We start from the raw sequence: 17,944 nt of genomic DNA, 5'->3' as shown, positions 1-17,944 counted from the left end.
CGTAACGAAAGAGTTGCGCGAGAAATCATTAACAACGCGTCGAAGAACCGAGGGAATAGAACCGATGAGAGAAATAAACGTTAACTGGCACTTGTTCGACGCGTCAAGCAAGTAATGTAGTAATTCTAGACGTGATGGATCACATACATACGATTGTGTTGTGACTGTGTTTCACCCACACACACCCATCCAGGAAATGTAGAAATTGCCAAGAAAGAAAACCATAAGAAAACAGTACGGCCAACATTCTAGGGTGCACGTAAATGTTACTAGCTTGTTTTGAAATCGTTCTGCAATAATCCTTCTTCAGCAATCCTCGTGGCTCGGATGAGAGACGTAAACAAGAAATTTTTATATCGCTGACCCACGCGAATTATAAAGAATGTGTAAGAAAGATTCATGAATAATAAATTATCAAATAGAAATCTGAGATTCATACATTAATTTGAAACGTCTATATTCTGTTTACGAATTCTAATTTTGTGTCAATTTAATCAGCAGAGACCAACGAATTAAGTTACATCGTAAATAACGTTAATTCGTCCCAAAGAATATCGACACCTTCTAAACTTGGGCTATACCTGATGGGAATAACAGGTAATTCAGTGATGAATAATCAAATTGTACGAACGCAATGTATCACGATATATTATTCTTAGGTGGAATCGCAACAGCCATCAGTGTGATATGCGTTCCATTCGTGAGTCCTGCATTCCGTAAAATTTGTTTGCCCTACGTTCCAGCAACAACTCAACAGGTCCACAACGTTTTAAAGGCCTTGGAAGGCCGTTCTGGATCTTTAATAGATCTTGGAAGTGGAGACGGACGTATAGTAAGTACAATATTCTCGTAAGCACGATCTGTGAACGATTCATCGAGGTATTCATAAAGAAGGTGGAATGTTCTCAAACAGGTGTTTGCAACAGCCAAGGCTGGCTTCAAAGCTTACGGCATTGAACTGAATCCTTGGCTGGTATGGTATTCCAGACTAAAAGCTTTGATTATAGGATCGCAGACAAGATTTATTAATCAAAATTTATGGAAACATAACTTGACAAGGTATGACAACGTGGTCTTGTTCGGCGTTGATCAAATGGTAAGTTCTGTAATGATTGTTTTCATTCGTAATGCATAATGTGATTAATATGATGAAATAATTATAGATGTGCGATGTAGAAATGAAGTTTAAAAAGGAATTGCGAGACAATTCTGTCATAGTCGCTTGTAGATTTCCACTTCCTACGATGAATTCAATTGAAACAGTCGGAGAAGGTATCGACGCTGTTTGGGTCTACAAGATTTCAAGAACCGATTAAAACCGGTGTACCTAGGTATGAGATCTGTATATTTATGTTTATACATTGTAAATATTGTTTATCGTTATAAATAAATCAGAGTATACATCAGATCTTGTTTAGAATTGACACAAATGACTAATCTTTCTGTTCTTTTAAAAGATTTTATAAAAAAAATCCGTATCTCGTCGGTATCTCTCTATGCATTCTGTATACTACAAGATTACCTTTACATTCGTGTAGGCATGTTCATCCATAGATGTTTACTAACACGTGTCTATTGCATTGTGGCGTGCCAGGAATGAAATTTCAGAATCGAGTTTACTACTTCTCTGTAATGAAAAACTGCGCTACTAAATTCAAGAATCCAATTATAGGAATAGTTGTGTGCACGACTATCGAAAATATCGACAATGAATCCTGTTTTTTCAAGATTGTTAAATACAATAAACTCGGTAACGTAAAGACATAAATAAATCCACTCAACGCACCCGTGTATCGTATTATCGTACCGATATACGGTACAAATACTGCAAACAGAATGCATACAGATATTAATACAAGGTTTACTACGACGACGCAACCCATACTGGATCTTTTATCTATCGATGCGAGCAATTGAACACGTAGCATGTACGCGAGCAACGGGTAAACCGTTAATAATTGAAAAAGAAGCACGATCCGAGCGCCGACCGTCAAGCCGCTCCATTTTTGAAAGTTGTTCAGCATGTTCTGTAAAAGATTAATACTATTTGTAGACCGCGTTCGATATGTTTAACCGCATACACATACTCACGTCTTCGATGCAAGCTTTACTCAACGGAAAGCACACGTAAAATACTACACCCACTATGATGTAAGTGAACGTAACGAGCAGATACGCTATCGAAAGGTCTCGTCCCTGAAATTAATTAATGAACTTGTCAAACAGCACAGTGTGTCGGGAGACGACGCTTACATTTTTACTTTGATCACGATTATTCTGCATTATGGTGACTATAATATTGTGAATGAAAAACGACATGGCCAACATCCCGGACAGTGCTGGAAACGAGGATCTCAATATCCAGCCGACTTCCCAATCGGATTCGCTCATGTTAATCCCCCAACTTGCGGACTTGATCAGGACAAAGACGATTAGATACACGACCGACATTGTTCCTGCAAGACAGTTTGTGGAATTTGACTGAAACGAAATCACGCGTTGCGGTCGTTCCCCAGAACGGCGAAAAATAAACATTTAATCCACTTACCGAGAGAATTGAATTTTGTGAAAAATGTAGGGCTACTAAAGTTCAACAATGGAAATATTAATAGGCCAAGGAAGAGGGGAACTGTTTTGTACAAATCCCAGGCTGGTCCCAATGTACTCGACGTGTAATCGTGAATTATCACTGTACTATTTGTACCGTTGTAAATTACTACCTTTGGACACAATACTATAAAACGAATATAATTATTAGATTTCGAGCAAGCATAGTATACGCGCTCAACAAATACGACTTACTTTCTGATGTGTTTAAACTATTATTTACGTTTATAGAGTATTGTCGAGTCGCTACATTGTCTATGAAAACAAACCATATTTCTGTAATACAGGACGGATTCTTGAAACGCGAGATACGCATATATATTTACCATAAATGAAATTTACAGAATTGTACAAAAAGTTGGACATTAGTACCCAATAGGCAATAACCGCGCCGAGTAATACAGTAATACTAAACGCCTTGGCAACGTACTCTGCCCATTTATTAAGATACGTGCGACACAAGTCGACTACTTCCACACCTTTCTGCCCACCTACAATGTTAAATCGCGTTACAGAGAAACGAAGCTATGGGCATGTGTATAAAAGAGAATATTGTACCGTGATATCTATGCACTAGTAAAAGGCAATAAGCAGTGTACAAACACAAGCCACTCATTACGAGTGTTAAAATAATAGCAGGGAAAAAGCCAGCCATTTGGATACCCCACGGTATCGTTAATAAAGAGGAACCCAAGATCGTGTTCCATATCGAAAATCTGTAATGATACGAAAATATCTATAGCTAGTTATTTCAACATGTTTTCTCCGTTCGTTATTCGAATTGGCTACAATATTTCTATTTCTACTCTCATTGTTAAATGGAAATATTCTCTTGTTGGGTACCGACCCCGACTACACGGGCATTGACCTCTCGGACGGTCGTCTGTTACCCAGGCAACCGACGGAGCACTAACCCCTTCCAACACGATGTGCAGTCGTCACTACCACTCGGATGCCCCGGATGGTGGTCGAAACGTGACCGACCGGGGCTCTTGTTTTACTCGCTCGTTTTCACGTCCTAAACATCATACACCTCCCCTGCTTTCGATTCTCTTTCGCTCGAGAATGAGTAAAAAAGACAATCGATCCAACATTACCTTGTTTCGCATTTCTTTGTTCGTGCGGGTGTGTGTGTATTTTTAAGACGTGGAAACGAGTGATCGGGCAGTGATTTTCAGACAATGTGTTGGACGAACAAAAGAATTTCTAAAACACGTGAGTGTATTTTATGTGTGTAATACAATCGGTAGACCGAAAGATTTTCGTTTGTATTATTAGTTTAATTAGGCAAATGTTTGGTCTGTATTTCTGCCGCGAGTCGAAAGAGCAAAAGTGCGCTTTTTATACTGCGAGAGGTGATAGATGAGGGAAATGATTGTATAGCTTGAGCCAGATTGGCAGCCAGTCAGATACGTTCAAAATGCATACAGAGCTGATGCAAGATTTCATTTTTCTCTCATCATCGACCGATCGACCTACTGAAAATATGACAACCGGCAGGAGATAACAAAAAATTTATGTACACGATTAGATTTCTGTACCAAGAGAATTGACCCAGAACTCGTTCTCGATGATAATACGATACGATGATTATTACTCGTACATTGTATTATTGCCGTTGAATCAATCTTTTTTATTCGAATTACACGCACGTATCTCTGAAAATCTGTGACTGAGGCAACGTTGCTATCGATGACTGTTGTTGTTACTTACACAGTGACTAGAGAGTTTTGCCCCGTGTCTTTACTCACAGTCTCTTCCTGCAGTTGCAACGAATAAGGCTCATTCTTGTTTGTAAAATCATTCGAAAAAGGCCTCCTGTTTGGAGCGTATCTTTCACTATTGAATACCTAAAGAGCAGAACGACGTGAAAAAAATTTGTTAAACTGTAATGCACAGTTCTACAGTACGGTTACTATCTCGTCTGTTAATGTTCTTTACGTTAGATTCGCGCGAGTAATTCAATCTTGTCAATGTAAAGACTAGACACGTGCAATTTTTCTGTTGTTTGTGGTTTCCTCACCAGATCAGAATTATGGATTTCATAACAACATCTGTCTTGTGTTACATTTAATGTGGAAGATGTGTTTAGTACTAAAGGTGAAACTAAAGTATCTGCGACAAGGGGTGGTCTCTTTGGTATTACAGTAACGTTAGAATGCAAACTGCTTTCTAGACTACCGTACCTGTAAGAAACGCCTTTGATGAGCATTCATTATTGACTCGAATAAAATTGCGATCAGAGAGGGTCGTATCAAATTTGCGAGAAGCGATACACCAAACAGAAGGGATCTAAACGGGAATCTCTACCAAAAAATGGATAACAAGAAAAACTAGTACTTGAAATAATTGTTCGTAGGAGTAGAGTCCAAGTCACTGATCTCCGAGTCCTCGAATATAGCAGGTTCCACACTGGTGTGAGATCCTGAAGAGAGCAAAGGTGCACTCTCCGATTCACTGTCGTCTCGCATGGGTTCCCAATCATTTTTAGACGTATTCATGTTGGGTTTCATTCACGTGCAAACCTTATAAACTGTTGAACAAAAAGAACATGCGTCAAGGACCGTCTTTCAAGTGACAAAAGAGATTACTCACCAGAGACGAGGAATATTTTATAAAAACTTGAAATTTGTACAAACGGCCAGATGAATTCTACATCATTTGCACGACAGAAATTCGAATACACGAGACTATCTCTCTTTCGACTCGAATGAATTTATAGTTTCGACGTGCAATGTAACAATTCAGTAACGAAACGTGCAACGTGTTTTAATTCTGAGCAACACAATTAGCGATCGAAACTTTAACAGGTAGACGATTGTTTTCAAACTACTAAGCGGCTGTTTTGTAAACGTGAGTACTTATATCGCGCGCGCGCGCGCGTGTACATCCTTTACGTCACAAACTCTCCCTCCACTTGATTTTTCTTTGCTCGTCGTAAATAAGCGAGGATCGCATGCGTGCAAGTTTTACTCAAACATTATCACATTTTTCGAGCATTGTCGTCACGAAACTCGTCGAGAACGACTGATTATGGTAAATTTCATGGCGTAACGGGGTGGTTCACCCGACCAACGGAATATCGAATACAGTTCCGATACGAGAGGATCTTTTCGCTCGAGTTTCCCGATGCATTCTACGACGGTAAATGTCAAATTCTGTTCTCGAAGACGGAAACGTTCTAGAGTTTGTTCGTTAAATGTATTTGTTTAGGCTTTCCGGCGACAAACTTTATTTATCGTATTTATTCGTTTGACCACTTGCACGATTCGTATTGGGCGGAAGCCACATCAGTAAAACGCAGTCGACGTAAACTGAATGACACATGGTACTATCGATTGTTTGCATTTCGTTATCACGCGGCGCTATTATGCATATTTGTATGTCATGTCGAGAGAGATTCATCTTCTCAATCGCGACAATACATACATACATGTATACATGATTGCTCGGAAAGCGCGCGGCAGATGTATCAAGATGGTGTGCCCTTGCGTGTCATTGGCGGTGGTAGGCAAAGTTCACAGTCTGCTACCAGGCGCCGAGAACGTGTTACGCGAGCTATTCCAAACGCGAATTTTCGCTGTTGTACATCGGTCGACATACATCATATTCTGTTTCAGTTGTAATCGCGTTAGTTACAACGGTGATTTAAAACATGTCGAGCACGGTGACGAGCAAAATCGTTGAAACTCGGGTGTACGATGATCAAAAGCCGGGTACGTCCGGGCTCCGAAAGGCCGTCAAGGTTTTCATGCAGGAACATTACACCGAGAACTTTGTCCAAGCGACTTTGCAAGCTCTCGGAGATCAATTACCCGGCTGCACTCTCGTCGTCGGAGGCGATGGAAGATATTACGGTAAAGAGGCAGTCGAGAAGATAATTAGAATCGCTGCAGCCAACGGGGTACATTTTTATTTACGTCTGATAATTTTTTGTCGACAGCGACTAGACGGGTTTCTGTTGTTGTTGTTGTTGTTGCAAACAGGTGAGGAAGCTGATGATCGGCCAACACGGGATACTCTCGACGCCAGCGGTGTCTACGATAATCAGAAAGTACAAGACACGGGGAGGCATTGTTTTAACGGCGTCCCACAATCCCGGTGGGCCCGATGCCGATTTTGGAATCAAGTTCAACTGTGAGAACGGCGGTCCGGCCCCGGATCACGTGACGAATAAAATTTACGAGATCACTAAACTGCTCAAGAATTACAAGATCGCTCCGGACGTGAACGTGGATATAGACGAGTTGCAGAATACCACGATTCAGGTGGATGGAAATCCGTTTACGGTACAAGTAATTGACTCTGTCAACGATTACTTGGAACACATGAAGAGCATCTTTGACTTTTCTAGTATTAAAACGTTATTGCAAGGAAGTAATAACCGTCCTCCTTTCAAAGTTCTGATCAATGGAATGAACGGAGGTACACCTAATCAGTTTCTTTACAACGCGCTCGATTTACTTTAACGACGTATAACGACGACGATTTCCAGTTACCGGGCCGTATATAAGGAGAATATTTAGCGACGAATTGGGTGTCGATGATTCGAGTGTCGTCAACGCGACTCCGTTGGAAGATTTCGGTGGACTGCACCCTGATCCAAATCTCACGTATGCCAAAGATTTAGTGAACGCTGTCAAAAATGGCCCTCACGATTTCGGTGCTGCTTTCGACGGTGATGGAGACAGAAATATGGTAAGACGGTAATATGGTATTCTTTTTTTCATCGCGGTATAAAAAGTATCTAACGCGACACACGCGATTGCTGATTTCTGGCAGATATTAGGAAAGAAGGCATTCTTCGTTACACCTTCAGACTCGTTGGCCGTACTGGCTGCCAATTTAAGCTCGATACCGTACTTTAGAAAAACTGGTGTTAAAGGGTATGCCAGATCTATGCCGACGGGTGCTGCCGTAGACAGAGTCGCAGCTAAGAACGGTGTCAAACTTTACGAGGTGCCTACAGGCTGGAAATATTTCGGTATTCGGTATTCTCTAGTCGTACTTGCACGCACTTTGAACGCATGTAATTTATCGTTCTGTATCGTTAGGTAACTTGATGGACGCTGGCCAACTGTCGCTTTGCGGTGAGGAGAGTTTCGGTACTGGTTCCGATCACATTCGTGAAAAGGACGGGATATGGGCATGCCTCGCATGGCTCAGCGTGATTGCGAGCCTTGGCAAATCTGTAGAGGAAATACTGCTCAATCACTGGCATACCTATGGACGAAACTTTTTTACGAGGTACAAATTTTTATCGAGGTTATTATCGTCGCCGTGCCTCTCTCTGATCTCGTACTACATTACGTGTCAGATACGATTATGAAAACTGCGACGCGGAAGCAGCAAACAAAATGATGCAGCAGCTCGAGTCGGAAATACAGAAACCCGAGTTTCTCGGCTCGAGATTAACGTCCGAGGGGAAAACGTACGTCGTGAAATTGGGTGACAATTATTCTTACGTGGATCCCGTCGATGGAAGTAAAGCGAGTAAACAGGTATCGATCTGGATATAATTGTGAGTCGTGACGAGACGAATTTTTTGCGACGTAATTTTACATGTGGCAGGGATTGAGGATTCTATTCGAAGACGGTTCACGTATCATTTACCGGCTATCCGGTACGGGAAGTTCCGGGGCTACTATTCGTCTGTACGTCGACAGCTACGAGGACGACGAGGCAGTTTTGAACAAGGATGCTCAGGAGATTCTCAAGCCGTTGGTAACCATCGCGTTAGAAGTAAGCAAATTACGCGAATTCACCGGTCGCGACGCACCTACCGTGATTACGTAATTCATCGTTTCTTGTGTTGCGGTAATCATCTAGTTTGCACATGAATAATCTGAACGAATGGAAAAAACGAGAAATGGAATTATTTTGTACCGTAACGAGGAAAATCATGTTCCAATGCATCGTACGTTCAACGACATTATGAGTTGTAATTATTACGTAAAAAGTGATTACATAAACTCGTGGAAAACGTGACGTTTGATAAGATTATCGCAAAGAACGCGATAATTCTCGAGTGAAATATGCACAGCAATTTTCGCGAAGCAACCTTTGTATCGTGTTCAAATTAAGTACTTGCGCGCATTAATCATCGCGGTGACAAGAGATGTAATTCATAGCGTCACATTACCACCGAATGGCATGAGCAGCAGCGCAATTCATACACATTGTCTACACGAGATCTGTTGCTCGTACAAACTCTGACATGGTCGTCTCACTGGGAGAATTGAAGCAGAATTTTCATACGGAAATCAGTAACGAATCTAAAATCACGTGCGTCTTTATACGTGGAACTGTTTGCCTAAAGTGTTTAAGCGTGCATAAAGACGGGGACAGATTGACCTTTCGATGTTTTCGATGAAATTCAATAAACAACTTGTCATTAAAACTTGCAGCGTAATCGTAATACTCGTCGAAGGGTTAATGAGAAGAAAATGTACAACTCGAATTGTAATTGAGAGTAGTAGTACGTTTGTTGATCACTCTTTAATTTACTTGTTCCATTAGAACGGGGCGGTTGCTCATTTCAGAAATGTGTAGGATTTAAGTGTTCCCCCGAATGATTATCGCTCCGATGTCGAATCAAACGGGGACAATTGTTGATAGAGAATTCATATGGAATGTTTCACTTGGAGATCACCAACGATACTCGACGCGAGCAACTGCCTGTGTAAATAATTGCAAAAAATCTTTATTTCTCTAATCAAAGTATACTCGCCTCACCGAGAGTCCAGGACCGTTTCGCGCAGCTTGAGAAGTGGTGGAGGTCGAACTCCCTCCACACGGTTCAGTATACATGGTAAAGCGTTGAGGTGCGCAGAACGAACGAAAACTGAATTGTGCCCAGTCCTAGACTCTCGGTGAGGCGAGTATAGAGCGTTTATTTTGCAGAAAACAGTCGTGCAGAACGTGTGTAGTTATTCTGACGTGTATATATATAAAGGTTCGACGGTCGAAGGATTTCTTGGATTGACAAGTATTTTGTAAATAGCAATTTCGTCGACTGGCAGGAGACGTCAGATTATTGCTGTACATTATCACCAGCCATTCTTTAGATCTTGATAATTCATCATACGTCGTGTATTGTACCCGTTTAGTCGTTGGTCATTATCTACGACTAAAGTAACGTGCGTACGTTCTCCTTTTTTTTATTATCGAACAAGAATTGATAAATTCGAATCGAGGGAACGGTGTAGAATCAATGTATCGTTAAAAGTAATTGATAGAGTAGGGTACACTCAAGAGTGTACATACATTAGTAAGATTGCGAAAGCACAAGTGATGAAAAAAAAAAAAACCAAAAAAAAAAGCAGCGAGGTGGCGATAAAATTACTTGGAAGGTGTAACAACAGGAGGTTTGCGACAAAAAGTTCATCGTGCCATTCATGGCGGCGAAAAGGGAAATTAATAAACGCAATCTTGAGAAGCGTTCAATTCACAATCAGTTTGTTGGAAAGAACTCATACTAATTACATTTCATTTGCAAGTGTTTAAACAATGGCAGCAGTATGCAGCAATAGAAACTTGTCGGAATGTGTTTCGCGTGGATCGAAATTATAATGTTTGCAGTTTGCTATTGAAAGAATTTCAGTAATGAGAAATTTTGTAAATAGTCAAAGGCGAGGGAGGTATACTTGGGGACCTGAGTCGACGTAACACCCGTTCTATTCCAGTTACATCGCTAAAAGACACAGACAACAATGATCCGTGTATTGTCCTTCATTTCTTCTTGTTGAATCGTCAAGCATTCTAGTGACGCGCAAAACGGTGAATTTAACGCGAGTCGAGGTGTTGCTTTTGGCTAGACGCGAGCAAACTGTCGGATATAAACGGTATACCTTTCAAACGAATCTTTTCGCGATGTAACATGGACGTGTAACGCGGACATGCGTCATAGAGACCAGCGATGACTGCCGATTTTAACGTAAAACTATTAACGCGTAACGTGTGTATCATATTGAATACTAATTATTCGTGTAGGTATACGAACGAGTGGTTCTCCATAAACGCGTGATCTTGGATTCTGTCTGATTGTACTACGACGGTAGAGGTATCGTTCACGCGATCGACGATAATGATTCAGGCAAAAAGTGTCAAAGTAATAGAGAAGGCCATGTCAGATGGTACAATAGTGTTTTAATCGAGCTTTTATACATATATCGTTTTATATGAAATGCGTACGTTGTTTATTGCTAATCGATGATCTTGACAAAACGAAATAGATTCAAACGGACACATTTGGAAACTCGATGATGTCGTTGTATGATTTTTAATAAATCTTTACCGAAAGAAAACTCCTCTTCCTATCGCACACTTGAGTAAAACTTCAAATTCAAAATGGAGAATTCTTCCGACACGATAGTGAAACACGAAAATGCTAAAGAGCAATACTCGCAAATCTATTTTGCAATCCTTGTCCAGCGTCGGATCCCGGATTAAATCGCGGAAGGCACTGAGGGAATCATCGTACAAACAATAGACGTCGACGAACCAGTCGTTGAAACAAATGCAAATCCAACGACTCGTGTCGTTAAACATAAAAGCATTGTCAAAGATATCGACACTCTTATTTTGTGATTGTAAAGATCGAAAGTAGAAAAAGGTTGATTATTTGTTCGATCGCCCGAAGATTATCTCCAACGAGCATTCGAACGCAACACTTGTAGTATGCGACGATAAAATTTTGATTCGTCAGAGTTTTAAAAAGAATGTACAGAATGTACCCTTCTACAATCGACGTTACTAATTCATCAAAAAATAGTTTGTCCACGATAAAGATTAAAAATAGAATTCTAGATCGGCGCAAAAGGATAGTCAAAATTAGAGCATCACTGTGTTGGACTTTTGGTGAGTATAATCTACGAATCTCGCCGTCAAATTGTCTTTTATTGCATTATTTTTGTAGCGACTGTATGTGAACATTGTGTGCAACCTCGAGGTGTGTTCGTAAGGGGGGAACAAGACGAGAGTGAAAAAGACTTTATCGACTCGTTGAGAATACACACAATTGTCGTTAAAACGCACTCATGTCATGTCGAAATCGTCTCTCTGTAATGAAAAAAAGAATTGAAAGATAAATACGTAGCGAGTATCGTCAGCAGTATGTCACTCACAGCATCGTTGTATTCCAATACGTGTTTCCTAATAGCAGAGGCGTCTACCCAAGTGACAAAGTCTTCCAGGTTTCTAGAAAACATTCTTTATTAATAATAAGCTTTTCTTCTTCGATTTCGAATACGACGTCTACCTACCTGGTCACCAAGAATGCCGGGTCTTTCACGACCTCTGCACCGACTCGGACGTGGCCTTGTTCAATCAGTTGCGTGGCCATTTTCAAGTTCTGGCTCATCTTGTTTCGTACCATGACTACGGGCAATCGTCTCCTACAAAAGGAGCTCGCGCTCACCTTTTGCGTCAACGACAAATCCCATTTCGTCGCAATCAGTCCCATCATGTACAATTTCTCCAACAGTAAAGCACTTTGCTCTATTCGAAACGGATGATCCGCATCGACTTGCTTAATCTTCATCCCCAATTCACGAATTTCTCGTGACAATTTATTGTATCTGAAATCCTCAATTGCAATTTATGAACGATTCATTTTCGAACGAAACCGACAAGAGACAACTAAGCCTCACTTTGTATAATCGTCCCTCCTTTGTATCCGATAACGTTTCAGAATCTTCACTTCGTGCAAATTGTTGTCCACCTCCCAGGAGATGAAATCGACTTTTTTCAACAGTTTCTGTTCGTGATACTTTAATTTTCGGACCATGGCTACTGTGAATTAAATACAATTTTCACTACGAATCACGTGCGAGACGTGCACTCTGTTTCCTTCTCACAGAAGGTTAATTAAGGTTAGGGCTGGTAATTCATCGTCGTTCACAGTACGAAGCAGTACGAAGCTTTGACAGCTACGAAGGTAAATACAGGTAAATCCAGGTAAATCAGCCAATTATTGTTTCTAATATTTCAAATATTTCAACTGTTTTATTTATAGTTCAATTTCTATCGATTGTAGGTGGAGAACAGATTATTAATAGCGTATTTTGCATAATCATCTTATTATTAAAAATTAGGCTCGTACATGTACAACAATAAATTATTAGTTTTTAGTACAAGTATTCTGCGCTACGAATAATTATTACCCGCAGGTTTTATTAGAGTACAGTTTCTGTGACAATGAACGATAAAGAAAAACCTGAAACAAAACCGGGCGATGGTTTACGTTCGTTAAAAAGTACAATGCTGTTTCGTGCAGTTAATTACGAATTGTACGCAAGACCGGTAAGACAATTTATATCAATAGTGACAATTCCAGAATGCAACAGCGTAAAACTTGAAATAATCTCCACGTGTCCGGAATAAACGTATCTTTTGTTACTGGTACAACACAGTTGAAACGGGTGCGTTTTTCAGAATAAAGCGGTAATGATAGCCGGCGGCATTGTTATGCTCGGTTGTATAGGATATCTTGTTTACATGCGACAAAATCCTGAAAACGTCAAGTATTACTCGGCGGCAGCAGCAGCAGCAGCAGCAGCAGCAGCAACAGGAACTGACGGGACTGTCAATGTTAAAAAAAAAACGTCCAGATGGACAGATTGATTTGAAACCTGATTTTAGGTAAATCGATCACAATTACATGTAGTGTAGCACAATGAATATTTATTTCGTAAACACACTGTATAATTTCTTTGCTACTTTCTTGTCGCGTACACTTTTCAACGTGTAAGTAAACGTGTCGCAAGTATTTCATCGCTATAGAATTCGTTTGAAATAAAACTTGCAATCGTCTATTGCTCTGCTTAAAATTACAAGTCTTGTGTAAATGCACATTAAAGCTAGAATAATGTGCATCCAACTGCACCATTTTTTCCCTTTTTACAAAAGCTACAGATTGTAAGTATAAACCGTGGCACACACTGTCATACGTCACGTTTATTTTGTACAAATATGTAGAAAATTAATTTCTGATCGCTGCACGAGCTGCACTTTCGCGGTACACATTATGTACAAGGTTCTCTCTATATAATTCGGGATAATATTTGCAAACTGGCTTTTAATTGGCTGTAATTTGGTCCAGGTTTTTGAACGAGGGGCCTTCTAAGCTTAAATCTCACTAAGAGGCTACTAAAAAAATATATTTATATTTTTACGTATATACATATATAGAGGGTGTCCCCGGAAAAGTGTTTGAACCGAAAAGGGGTGATTCTAAACAACAATTTCCTTTCGTAAACATTTTCCATTTTTCTTAAAGTGTAAAGCGAGCCATGGTTTTTGAAATATTAACGAAAAATGCTGACCAATCCACAGATAGGTTGGCTCGGACACTGTGCGTTTTAACGGAGAAAATTACTGTTCAGAAACGCGCTTATCTCTCTCTTCGGCTCCAACAGGCTTTCCTGAAACATCCTGTGTATATTGTAAACATTACAAATGTACATAATTCACCCATGATGTATAAACGCTCAAGTATTAATAATACACAAAATTACACGTATCAAGATTGAAACAATAAAGAAAAATTGTGCATTACGTAAAAAGTGGAACATTGCTACGGCTTTTACTCAACAACGTTTGTTGTCTTTCTTCTTTGGCTCTCTACCATGTTCTCTGTAAACTCGTATTTGGGAAGCAGCTAGGGAACAGAAAGGCTCTTTCTAATAAAGAGAAAACATTTCTTTTGGTTCATGAAATATTATAGTATAAAACTCGGTGTAGACTTCGATCAGAGAATATGTAGAACTGATTCAGATTTGAAACATGTAAATATATATTCTCTCCACCACGTGATATATTCTCTCCACAACGTATAAACCACGTGAAACCACAACAGACGATTGTGTTTACGGTGGAATACGGTACGGTGAGCATTCAACAATTTCAGTGAATAATTCCCGTATTTAAATCGCTCATTATCAAAACAATTGAAATCTTACGTACGTTATCTCGTAATTACTCTCAGTCGTTGATTACTCTGCTAATTAATTACGTTCGTACAGATTCTAATTTTATTTTTGTAGGATCCGATCAAGATATATTTTACAAAAATAATTGTACGAATTTTCGTTGTTGGAAAAGTTGTGCCTGTTGAAAAGATATTTCTAGATCTATAGAAAAGATTGCCAGCTACTCAAGTATCTTTAATTTGGTCGCATTCGTTAACAGCACGATATGTATGTATGTAGCAGTCGAATTATTTACAAATGAAAATAGTGTACCAGGTTCGTAATATTATTACGCCGAGATCGACAGAAACATTAGAGAGTCCGAGTACTTAATATTGCTGTATGGCTCGTCACGCTCGATGGAAATTATTTTAATAACAAGCGATCTGCACGTATTAAAGTTTGGCAATTGATAATACCGGTTGTTGATACTTTGTACTTTTTACAGACGAGACAATGCAACGGATTAATCTCTTTACGAAATTGAGTTTGCATCGTTTTGCACAGTTTCTTTGTAATTTTCTAAAAAGAGGACATAGTTAACCCTTTCACTACGAAATATACGTCCTGAAAAGTCCATCGATATATACGAAAGGCGTAAATTACGTTCTTGGAAGCTTATCGCGATATATACGAGAGACGTAAATATACGCCATCGCAGCGACCGACGTGCGTATAACGCGCTGTCCATGTTGATGGATTATTCCAAAGTCGCGCCACAGTGGAAGGGTTAAACAACGATTTATCTACAGATTAAAGAATGATTAAGAGAAAGAAAGATAGTTCTATGTGAAAATTCTGTTTACCGACCCTGGATTCAACTTTGATCTGTATAAAATATTTTGCTACACTTCAACAATGATCATTGATACTTGCGATCCCCCTTCAACATATACAATCCTGCTTATTTTGCGGGTACAGTAGCACGGTTTCGTAAATGGCGCTCGCCACGTAATCTAAGTTGTATTCGTTGAGACCACACATGTTTATTCTACCGCTTCTCAACATGTAGATGTGATAATTATTCATCAAGCATTCGACTTGCTTCTCTGAAATAATTTTATTATATTCAATACAAGACATCATTCGTAAGTGCAACATGACGATGATGATTTTCGCTATACTACTAACCGGTGAGACCCGTGTAAGAGAACATTCCTATTTGGTTGGTAATGTGTTCCCAACAGCCTGGTGTTCCTTTCTGAACTAATCTTTCGTACAAACACTTTCGCATCTCCTTTATTCGATTCGACATTGTGACAATGTGACCCTTCCTGTAATCACGTTATCCGTAATCATCTGCATTATTAATATTCGCGGTAAATCGACATGTCCTACCATTCTTTGTACAGATCCGGATTGTTCAACACGGTTGCGACTATTCTCGCTCCGTGGTTCGGGGGGTTGCTATACATTCCTCGAACGATCAGAGTCAATTGAGATTTAACTTGGGCCAACTGTTTCGTGTCGTGCATAACGACTACCAGATTCCCGACTCTTTCGTTGTACAATCCAAAGTTCTTGGCAAAACTCTGTGCGCACAGGAACTCTATTTTTCGCGAAGCGAACATTCTTACCGCGTAAGCGTCCCTGTCCAAATCCCCGGTCGCAAATCCCTATAAAAAAAAAAAAAAAAAAACATAATCTACAATCTACTCCGCTTTTTACAATCAATGCGCGTGATCTTCACACCTGATAAGCGCTATCGAAAATGGTGAAAAGCCGTTTCTCTTCAATCACGTCTGCTATCTGCGCCCACTGTTCAGGCGTCGGGTCGCAACCAGTGGGATTATGAGCACACGCATGAAGAATAATAACAGAATTCTCTGGAGCGTCCCTGAGATCCTTGAGCATTCCTTCCATGTCAACGCTACGCGTTTGTGCATTCCAATACGTGTATTCACAAGCTTTTTTAAATCCTCCGTTTATGAACACGAGTTTATGATTCTCTGTCGACACATGTCGTACGGAACGTACATGTAAAAAACTAACTAGTTCCACAGTTACTCCGCGCGTACTTACCCCACGTGGGTTTGCTGTAGTAGAAGGTGTCGTAGTGCAAAATGCGACTGCAAAACTCGGCGGCAACGCGCAGTGCTCCAGTACCAGATATCGTTTGTATGCCGAAAGCACAACCTTGCGCGATCATAGGACAGTCGCTGCCTAATAGCATTTTCGTGGCTGCTTGACTGAAAGCATCTAATCCCAGTACAGGGAGATACTCGTGATTCTGCAGTTCGTCCGCAGCTAATGACTTTTCTACTTTTCGTACGACCGGCAATACCCATGGCTTCCCGTCGTTTGTGCGATAAGCTACAAGGATTATTCGTCAGGTTAAAAATGTTTAGAACGATTCGAGGATCACTGTGTTTACTATTATGACGTCAATCGTTTGCATCGTATTTACGCTACGCGTTACGTAATCGCGAGGTATTCCTGGAGGTCGTCACTTGTTAAGAGCAGATTCATTAGTGGTACAAGGCTGATATAAGTAATAGGGCGATACGATCGGATAATTTCGATCAAACGGGCCATGATTTTATATGTACGATGATCAGTTTTTAGATTGTGAAAAGTGATCGGGGTTACATTTATCGGGGGGAAAGTATGAGGGGTATTCGATCGAAAAATGTTTTACATACCTCCTATAGACAGATTCACCTTTTTTTCATACGCATCTTCTATATAGGCTTTTTGAAGTGCGAAAACTTCAACAGCGGGTCCTAATTTGATCTCGCTAAATCTCGAAGTCATTCTTCGGATCGTTTAAACGCGATGAGCACGGAACTGATAATAAAGCAATAAATTAATTCGACGATACCATTTTATACGGATTACAAACACATTTACAAACCTCTTGCAAGTGTAGAATGTGTCACGCGTTTGGACTTTTTTTCAGAATTCAGACGATAATTAGCGATAGCGACAAGAAGTGTTTACGACTCACATGTTCAACCAGAACTGGCGTAGTAGGAGAAAACGACGTACAGGGCATTTATGCAAACCTCTCTCGCTAATAAATTTCAATCGACATCATTAACAAGGGTCCAGCATACGTGACCACGGGACAATCGTCGTTCATAAAATCATGGTATTTTATTTAAAGATCTTTCATTTTAATTACATTCGATGGATATTAAAGTGTACGCATCATTATTGTAAAACGTGAACGCTTATACGCGGGAAATATGGATTAAATTCGGGGAAAAATACGTTTAACGTTTATTTCGTCCTATCATACATACAATGTTTGTCAGGATATTAAACCTGCTGGTATAACTTTTTCCAGATAAACAATCGAGATATCGAGATACGAGTTTTAGAATTTCTGTTTTATCGTTTGATGTTCGATCATACGTATACTGCAC

At 40.0% G+C, this 17,944-nt stretch overlaps 6 protein-coding genes across 13 annotated transcripts; 3 read left to right on the top strand and 3 right to left on the bottom strand.

Moving 5' to 3' along the window:
* The first annotated feature begins 163 nt into the window (after positions 1–163).
* On the top strand, positions 164–1,408 carry LOC108630609 (protein N-lysine methyltransferase FAM173B). 2 transcript variants are annotated; one of them, XM_026818168.1, is made up of 5 exons: positions 164–386; positions 502–597; positions 660–832; positions 914–1,096; positions 1,164–1,408. In XM_026818168.1, exons 2-5 carry the CDS (start codon positions 585–587, stop codon positions 1,314–1,316), a joined length of 522 nt encoding a protein of 173 aa, XP_026673969.1. In that variant the 5' UTR covers positions 164–386; positions 502–584; the 3' UTR covers positions 1,317–1,408. The 2 variants fall into 2 exon arrangements, with proteins under 2 accessions (XP_026673969.1, XP_026673968.1); XM_026818167.1 differs by having other exon boundaries at positions 499–597.
* Positions 1,313–5,570, bottom strand: LOC108630604 (sodium-coupled neutral amino acid transporter 9). 3 transcript variants are annotated; one of them, XM_018033971.2, is made up of 11 exons: positions 5,203–5,570; positions 4,948–5,140; positions 4,631–4,793; positions 4,321–4,457; positions 3,166–3,323; positions 2,934–3,098; positions 2,803–2,862; positions 2,549–2,734; positions 2,254–2,456; positions 2,092–2,196; positions 1,313–2,027 (listed from the first exon to the last, which is right to left on the bottom strand). In XM_018033971.2, exons 2-11 carry the CDS (start codon positions 5,118–5,120, stop codon positions 1,620–1,622), a joined length of 1,758 nt encoding a protein of 585 aa, XP_017889460.1. In that variant the 5' UTR covers positions 5,121–5,140; positions 5,203–5,570; the 3' UTR covers positions 1,313–1,619. The 3 variants fall into 3 exon arrangements, with proteins under 3 accessions (XP_017889460.1, XP_017889461.1, XP_017889462.1); XM_018033972.2 differs by lacking the exon at positions 4,631–4,793 and having other exon boundaries at positions 4,359–4,457; XM_018033973.2 differs by lacking the exons at positions 4,948–5,140; positions 5,203–5,570 and having other exon boundaries at positions 4,359–4,457; positions 4,631–4,741.
* Positions 3,543–9,916, top strand: Pgm1 (phosphoglucose mutase 1). Of its 3 annotated transcripts, none has more exons than XM_018033976.2 (8): positions 3,543–3,822; positions 6,228–6,511; positions 6,594–7,032; positions 7,103–7,305; positions 7,390–7,591; positions 7,662–7,854; positions 7,925–8,108; positions 8,179–9,916. In XM_018033976.2, exons 2-8 carry the CDS (start codon positions 6,263–6,265, stop codon positions 8,401–8,403), a joined length of 1,695 nt encoding a protein of 564 aa, XP_017889465.1. In that variant the 5' UTR covers positions 3,543–3,822; positions 6,228–6,262; the 3' UTR covers positions 8,404–9,916. The 3 variants fall into 3 exon arrangements, with proteins under 3 accessions (XP_017889465.1, XP_017889463.1, XP_026673966.1); XM_018033974.2 differs by lacking the exon at positions 3,543–3,822 and adding an exon at positions 5,614–5,751; XM_026818165.1 differs by lacking the exon at positions 3,543–3,822 and adding an exon at positions 5,625–5,643.
* An 819-nt stretch (positions 9,917–10,735) lies between these two features.
* Positions 10,736–12,577, bottom strand: LOC108630610 (U3 small nucleolar ribonucleoprotein IMP3). Of its 2 annotated transcripts, XM_018033980.2 has the most exons (4): positions 12,258–12,577; positions 11,871–12,185; positions 11,733–11,805; positions 10,736–11,667 (listed from the first exon to the last, which is right to left on the bottom strand). In XM_018033980.2, exons 1-4 carry the CDS (start codon positions 12,392–12,394, stop codon positions 11,644–11,646), a joined length of 549 nt encoding a protein of 182 aa, XP_017889469.1. In that variant the 5' UTR covers positions 12,395–12,577; the 3' UTR covers positions 10,736–11,643. The 2 variants fall into 2 exon arrangements, with proteins under 2 accessions (XP_017889469.1, XP_026673970.1); XM_026818169.1 differs by having other exon boundaries at positions 10,736–11,805.
* Positions 12,578–12,622: 45 nt separating this feature from the next.
* On the top strand, positions 12,623–13,436 carry LOC113465016 (small integral membrane protein 8). The gene is made up of 2 exons (XM_026818170.1): positions 12,623–12,909; positions 13,042–13,436. The coding sequence occupies exons 1-2, from the start codon at positions 12,805–12,807 to the stop codon at positions 13,228–13,230; spliced, it is 294 nt and encodes a 97-aa protein (XP_026673971.1). The 5' UTR covers positions 12,623–12,804; the 3' UTR covers positions 13,231–13,436.
* Got1 (Glutamate oxaloacetate transaminase 1) lies at positions 13,271–17,919 on the bottom strand. 2 transcript variants are annotated; one of them, XR_001916890.2, is made up of 8 exons: positions 17,431–17,919; positions 17,219–17,363; positions 16,599–16,889; positions 16,269–16,525; positions 15,915–16,192; positions 15,708–15,850; positions 15,387–15,625; positions 13,271–15,322 (listed from the first exon to the last, which is right to left on the bottom strand). XR_001916890.2 is itself a non-coding variant. In XM_018033977.2 (7 exons), exons 2-7 carry the CDS (start codon positions 17,328–17,330, stop codon positions 15,462–15,464), a joined length of 1,245 nt encoding a protein of 414 aa, XP_017889466.1. In that variant the 5' UTR covers positions 17,331–17,363; positions 17,431–17,919; the 3' UTR covers positions 13,271–15,461. The 2 variants fall into 2 exon arrangements, 1 of the variants encoding a protein (XP_017889466.1); XM_018033977.2 differs by having other exon boundaries at positions 13,271–15,625.
* Between the last annotated feature and the right edge of the window lie 25 nt (positions 17,920–17,944).

The sequence above is a fragment of the Ceratina calcarata genome, unplaced genomic scaffold (assembly GCF_001652005.2).
Source record: "Ceratina calcarata isolate Rehan_Ccalc_2016 unplaced genomic scaffold, ASM165200v1 scaffold78.2, whole genome shotgun sequence".
NCBI classification, from domain to species: Eukaryota; Metazoa; Arthropoda; class Insecta; order Hymenoptera; family Apidae; genus Ceratina; species Ceratina calcarata.
This window is presented reverse-complemented; position numbering and strand designations above follow the sequence as displayed.

Bases quoted from the DNA above. Each gene is read 5' to 3' on its own strand.
- Pgm1 (XM_018033976.2), top strand. From the start codon at position 6,263: ATGTCGAGCACGGTGACGAGCAAAATCGTTGAAACTCGGGTGTACGAT. The intron at 7,306-7,389 runs GTAAGACGGTAA...GATTTCTGGCAG, and splicing joins GTGATGGAGACAGAAATATG to ATATTAGGAAAGAAGGCATT. The intron at 7,855-7,924 runs GTACAAATTTTT...ATTACGTGTCAG, and splicing joins GGACGAAACTTTTTTACGAG to ATACGATTATGAAAACTGCG.
- LOC108630604 (XM_018033971.2), bottom strand. From the start codon at position 5,120: ATGAAACCCAACATGAATACGTCTAAAAATGATTGGGAACCCATGCGA. The intron at 2,457-2,548 runs GTAAGTGGATTA...ACTGTCTTGCAG, and splicing joins CACAAAATTCAATTCTCTCG to GAACAATGTCGGTCGTGTAT. The intron at 2,197-2,253 runs GTAAGCGTCGTC...AATTAATTTCAG, and splicing joins ATCGTGATCAAAGTAAAAAT to GGACGAGACCTTTCGATAGC.
- LOC113465016 (XM_026818170.1), top strand. From the start codon at position 12,805: ATGAACGATAAAGAAAAACCTGAAACAAAACCGGGCGATGGTTTACGT. The intron at 12,910-13,041 runs GTAAGACAATTT...TGCGTTTTTCAG, and splicing joins ACGAATTGTACGCAAGACCG to AATAAAGCGGTAATGATAGC.
- LOC108630610 (XM_026818169.1), bottom strand. From the start codon at position 12,394: ATGGTCCGAAAATTAAAGTATCACGAACAGAAACTGTTGAAAAAAGTC. The intron at 12,186-12,257 runs GTGAGGCTTAGT...TGAGGATTTCAG, and splicing joins AGGAGGGACGATTATACAAA to ATACAATAAATTGTCACGAG. The intron at 11,806-11,870 runs GTAGGTAGACGT...AATGTTTTCTAG, and splicing joins CCGGCATTCTTGGTGACCAG to AAACCTGGAAGACTTTGTCA.
- Got1 (XM_018033977.2), bottom strand. From the start codon at position 17,330: ATGACTTCGAGATTTAGCGAGATCAAATTAGGACCCGCTGTTGAAGTT. The intron at 16,526-16,598 runs GTAAGTACGCGC...ATGTGTCGACAG, and splicing joins CTACAGCAAACCCACGTGGG to AGAATCATAAACTCGTGTTC. The intron at 15,851-15,914 runs GTAGGACATGTC...ACGTGATTACAG, and splicing joins CCGGATCTGTACAAAGAATG to GAAGGGTCACATTGTCACAA.
- LOC108630609 (XM_026818167.1), top strand. The intron at 833-913 runs GTAAGTACAATA...GTTCTCAAACAG, and splicing joins GAAGTGGAGACGGACGTATA to GTGTTTGCAACAGCCAAGGC. The intron at 1,097-1,163 runs GTAAGTTCTGTA...AAATAATTATAG, and splicing joins TGTTCGGCGTTGATCAAATG to ATGTGCGATGTAGAAATGAA.